Source organism: Martes martes, assembly GCF_963455335.1.
Source record: "Martes martes genome assembly, chromosome: 8".
Lineage (NCBI taxonomy): Eukaryota > Metazoa > Chordata > Mammalia > Carnivora > Mustelidae > Martes > Martes martes.
This window is the reverse complement of record NC_137895.1, coordinates 92,473,182-92,478,536: the sequence shown is the minus strand read 5'-3', so window position 1 is coordinate 92,478,536 and position 5,355 is coordinate 92,473,182. Positions and strand designations below refer to the sequence as shown.

General features: G+C 53.3%; 1 protein-coding gene across 1 annotated transcript; it reads right to left on the bottom strand.

Annotated features, from left to right (window-relative positions):
- Positions 1 to 3,331: 3,331 nt before the first annotated feature.
- Positions 3,332 to 4,517, bottom strand: ACKR5 (atypical chemokine receptor 5; the record flags this gene model as incomplete). The annotated part of the gene is made up of 1 exon (XM_080810276.1): positions 3,332 to 4,517. The coding sequence occupies one exon, from the start codon at positions 4,515 to 4,517 to the stop codon at positions 3,372 to 3,374; it is 1,146 nt and encodes a 381-aa protein (XP_080666402.1). The 3' UTR covers positions 3,332 to 3,371.
- Between the last annotated feature and the right edge of the window lie 838 nt (positions 4,518 to 5,355).

Here is a 5,355-nt window from a genome sequence, read left to right as displayed (position 1 = left end):
AGGAAGCCGGGGGCACACAGCATTCATTTCACTGTCATCACTCATCGGCAAACTTAACATCAGAATGAAAATGAAACTGTTTTGATTTTGCTGTTTCTTTAACACCCTTCCCCTGTCCAGTCCACCCTTCCCTCCCACCTCTGCTAGTGAAAGTCTCTTATGAAACCGAGAAGAGTTGTTGACGCCTAACTTCCTTCCATTAAATTAATAAGTACTGACCTCCTAATATTTAAGTGTTTACTATCTATTGCTGTAAAGTTTTGTATATTTTGTAAACTTCTTTTCCCAAATAGTAGATGTCTAAAATCGTTGTACATCTGATTCTTTTATATTCCATTGTTCGACACAAAGTGTGGTTTTTATTTAGAATAAAAAAAGGAAACTTGAAACAAGAATTCTTTTCCTCTTGACTGGGGTTACTCTGTCCCTTGAGTTCAGAAGATCGGGGCCCAACACCCGGTAGTGGCAGCATTGTGCTCAGCAGATGCCAGGATTCTTTTTAAAGGATTTTCTTTATTAGAGAGAGCACGGGCAGAAGGGAGGGGCAGAGGGAGAGAGAGAAGCAGGCTCCCTGCTGAGCCCAGAGCCCAACTTGGGGCTCAATCCTAGGACCCTGAGATTATGACCTGAGCCGAAGGCAGAAGCTTAACCAACTGAGTCACCCAGGCACCCCTGATGCCAGGATTCTTTTGGGTAGCACAGTTTCTTTTCCTTTTTTTTTTTTAAAGATTTTATTTATTTGAGAGAGAGAAAAAGCTGGGAGGGAGGCAGAGGGAGAGAGAGAAGCAAGCTCCCTGCTGAGCAGGGAGCCCGACACAGGGCTCAATCCCAGGACCCTGATATCATGACCTGAGCTGAAGACAGAAGCTTAACCAACTGAGCCACCCAGGCGCCCCCACAGGTTTCCTTTCCTGTCGCTGGAATTCCCCGGGGTTAACCTGTTGACCTGTTTTTAGTGACAAACTAAGTCAATAGCCCAGCCTTTCCAGGGGAAACCTCCCCAGGGGGATCTGTTGGCCCAGAGAGTAGTGGACTCTGCTCATGTCCAGTTGGGCTAGAGGTTCAGCCTCAGATTGTCCTTCCAGTGCCATCTGATTCACTGATGTGGCATGTCCAGGCAGACAGAGGCAGACTCAGAGGAGGTGGAAGTTTGGCACGGTCTCATGGGGCCGTTAACAAACGTACCTCCACAAGGAAGGAGGTAGACATCAGAAGTTGGGGCGTGACGTGGTCCATCTGGTCTCCACACGTGGGTCAGGTGTCGCGCCGGTCAGGGCTCAGAGAATGCCGAACGGAGCAGCCTTGCTGCTGTCAGCATACCCTGGGCTCTGGCCTCCCAAGCCCCTAAGGAGGTATTTCTGCCACCCAGGGTGACAATGCGTTGCCAAAGAAATCCTTGAGAAGAGTGAGCCCCTGGGGAGCTGGTGTCCCAGGTAACCCAGGAGGTGACAGATGTGACATTGGGTTCCCTTTAGGAAACTTCTGGAGCCTTAAGTCAGCAGAGGCAGTGATAAGGGCATCAGATTTGGGCTTGGTTTTTATTTTTATTTACTTGTTTTTTTTAAAATTTTATTTATTTATTTGAGAGACAGAGATCACAAGTAGGCAGAGAGGCAGGCAGAGAGAGAGAGAGGAGGAAGCAGGCTCCCCACCAAGCAGAGAGCCCGATGCGGGGCTCCATCCCAGGACCCTGAGATCATGACCTGAGCCAAAGGCAGAGGCTTAACCCACTGAGCCACCCAGGCGCCCCTGGGCTTGGTTTTTATATGGGCACAAAAGAGGAAAGTCTTTTTTAATGCACTTTGTGTATTGTTAGGTTAATCCCTTCCTGCAACCCCAAGTCACAACACAGACTGTCCTGGCTGAAAAAGCCTTCAGCTCTGTGCCACGGAGCAGCTGTCTGTCGCTTAAGACCCTTTCGGATTTGGGTCTGGTGAGCGGGACTGCAGCCGCATTTCCCTCTGTGCCCCTGGCAGACGGGTACATACACTTTCGGAGCACATGTTTAGTGCATCAGATAAATGCAGTTCTCAGATTTCTAAAAGCAGGACGGCGCTCCAGGTCAGTGAATGGTTATTCCAAGTGAAACATTCCAGAAAAGACTGAGCCCTTGAGCAGAGCAGAGGCCCTCAGTGATTATGTTCACAAGCCCTTTATTCTGCTCGGGCGGGGTTAGGACACTAAGCATTTGGAACTAGTGGGCTGGGGACCGGTTCTTAGACTTTTTCTTCATGGACATGGTCCTAGATTCCCAAACTGATAAATGAGTCTTTTCCAGAAGACCTACTTGTCAACAAGAAGGCTTCTTTTCCTATTTATAGGACAAGCGTGAATAGAAGTAAGTTGCTGATCAGGAAAATTAATGGAAGACCTGGCCAGGGAGAATGAAGTTTAAGGGTGAGGACTGACTTAGAATACCAGAGCTCTGCGTTGTGACAGAATCAGAAAATTTCTACTTCCCCATCCCCTGCTCAGGGGACAGGGGCTGAGGGACAGAGCCTCTGGGAGCGTCTGCCACTCCCTCTCCCAAGGTCTGCTCTCAGAATGGATGTCCCTTGATATTTTCCCATGATCTAGAGAGAAAGGGAGGGATGTGGGTGGATTTCTGATAGCAGCTCTTCCTAGAAGTCTGGAAATGTCCTCCATCTGAAGGTGGGAGCAGGTGGGCTCCGAGGAGCATTGACTCTGGGATGGCTCCTCTGCTTCGTGGGGAGGGAAGCAGGATGGATGAAGGGGAGAGTATCAGCAAGGAAATGGAGCCACTTCCTGGATGGTGGGGGTGGGGCACCAGACCTCTGCTTCACCCCCTCCATCCATCATATCACTGAGGATGCTAGGAAACTGCTGAGGCCTCCTGGTTCCTTGGCCTCTGACCACTTGTCCTCACAGCCTGCACAGTGTGGTGGGGTGGGGGGTGGGGCGAGTCAGCAAGCACACAAGCACAAAAGGAAAGTTGCGTGAGGTCCCTGCGGAGCACACTCTTTCCGGCCAGGGTGATTGTTGAAATGAGTGTGTTGAGTTTCTGCTGAGCCTCTCTTTAGCCTATGCCAGCTGGAAGTACAGATTTTGGAAAGAGCCAGAGTCACGGCTCTCTGTTACTTATTTCACCATTTTTCCTGAGTGTCTTCTTGAGTCCCGAGGATTGAAACGAACAGGACACCACCAAAGACCTATTCTCTGCCCCTCCCTGCCCCCCCTCCTCCCCATCTCACTTTTATAAGACATACTCAAAATTGACCGTGAGCATTTTGGCCCTTCCCCCCGCTCCCCCCAAAATCTCTCACCTACACCCGCAGCTTTCTTCTTCACTGATGGAGAGAGGGATCTACACTGAGGGGCGGAGAGGGGTGAGGTCGTTGGTGCCTACCCGTTCAGGCTTGGTGGTCCTGGGGGCCTGCCGCAGCAGGCTGGGCGCCCTCCTTGGTGATGACGATGGAATGTTGAGTGGAGGAGGAGGAGGACGAGGAAGCCCGTCTGTCCGCCCTGGCCCGGGCCTTGGGAAGGTAATGGACCACGGCGCTCAGCAGCTGGTCCCGGAATCTCGGGCTGAGGAAGTTGTAAAGGATAGGGTTGACCACACAGTGGAGCATGGCGAAGCAGTCGATGACATCGTAGAAGAAGTACAGCAGGTGGACCAGGTAGCAGTGGAGGACGATGTGGGTCCCGTGAAGTGTGAGCAGGAGCAGGGTCACGTGGTAGGGCAGCCAGCAGATGGCGAAGATGACCACGTAGGCACACACCAGGAGGCAGTGGCGCCGGCCCTCGGGCCATCCCGCCTGCCGAAGCCGGCAGGCCGTCAGCACGTTGAAGACCACCATAAGCGGGAAGGGCAGTAGGAAGCCCAGGATGGTGGTGCACATGGCCACCGCCAGGGCCCATGTGCTGTAGGTTTCAAAGGGCGCCATGAAGAGGCACATGGGCTCGGAGCTCTCTACCAGCTGGATGTGCACCACCTCAGGCAGTGGGATGATGGCTGAGAGGACCCAGACTCCTGCGCACACAGCCCGCCGCATTCGGTGCTGGTGGCGCTGCCAGGAGGGTGACGTGCTGGTGAGGGTGATGTAGCGGTCGATGCTGAGGCACACCAGGAAGAAGATGCTGCTGTACATGTTGGCAAAGTAGAAGTAGTGGGTGAAGCGGCAGGAGAAGCTGCCCCAGAGCCAGGTGTAGTCCAGCATGACCTCCAGCATCCACACGGGCAGAGACAGGACGATGCCCAGGTCTGCAATGGCCATGTTGAGGACGTAGAGGTTCAGTAGCCCTGCCCGGCCCAAGCAGCGCCAGCTGACCCATATCACCAGGAGGTTCTCCACCAGGCCCACCACAAAGATGGCCAGGTAGAGGACAAAGAGGATCACCTGCTTGGTGTCCTCTCGGAGCTCCATGTGGCACTCGGGCAAGGTGTGGTTGAAGAAGGAGAGCAGCTCATTCCAGTTGTGGATCTCTCCGAAGTCACTAGCAGGTGCCGTGGTGAAGCCTTCTGTGGGGGCAGGTGCCATGATGTCCTTGACCAACATTAGGACCGGTGCACGCCTGGTGGAGAGAAGAGAGGGTTGGAAGAGAACGGAGACCTCGAAAGCAGCCTTAGGTCTCAAGTTAGTGGGCCACAGGGACCAGGAGGCTTTGGGAAAGGATTCTGGGTCTGAAGAGGCAAGAGAGAGAGTTTTAACATTCAGACTGTGGAGAACTAGTACGCAGCTCACTTGCCGGCCTTGAGGTGCGAGCAGAGATGTTTTGTTAGGACTCGGTGGCTCGAGAGACTAGAGCTATTTGTGCCCAGCCAGATTCCTTCCCAGCCTGGGGGGCCCTGCCGTAGCTTGGGCCACAGGCTGGCTCCGACCTCTACTTCTCTCCTGGAACCTCACCTTTTAGCCCTTTCACCTGGGCCTTCCTTAGGAAGTCTACTTTGTTCTCACCTTCAGGCTATGGATGTGGGACACACACACACACACACACACACACACACACACACCTCTCATTTATCCCCGGGGACATATGTGGGTCATGCACAAAAGTCAGTTTGTCTTCAAGCCCTGATTCCCTTCTTTCCTAAGAGGGAGACACCCACCTGCGTTTCTGTCAGGAGTGCTTCTGGTCTGGGCTGTTGCAGAGCTGTGAGGAGACTGGAGGGCCGGTGGCCGTGGGGCTGGCTTCGCTGTGGGCTTCAGGGCCGTCCTTCTCATCCGGGAAGCAGTATCACTGGCTGAGGCTCCGTGGGAGAGGGTCAGGGTTTTTCCTGCCTTCCCTCAATGCAGATAGAGGGGAAGTCACAGCAGATGACCCGTGTGCCAGTGGCAGGGAGGAGTCAGGCTGCAAGCATGAAGATCCCGGCTCCTAACTCACCAGCTGTGTGAA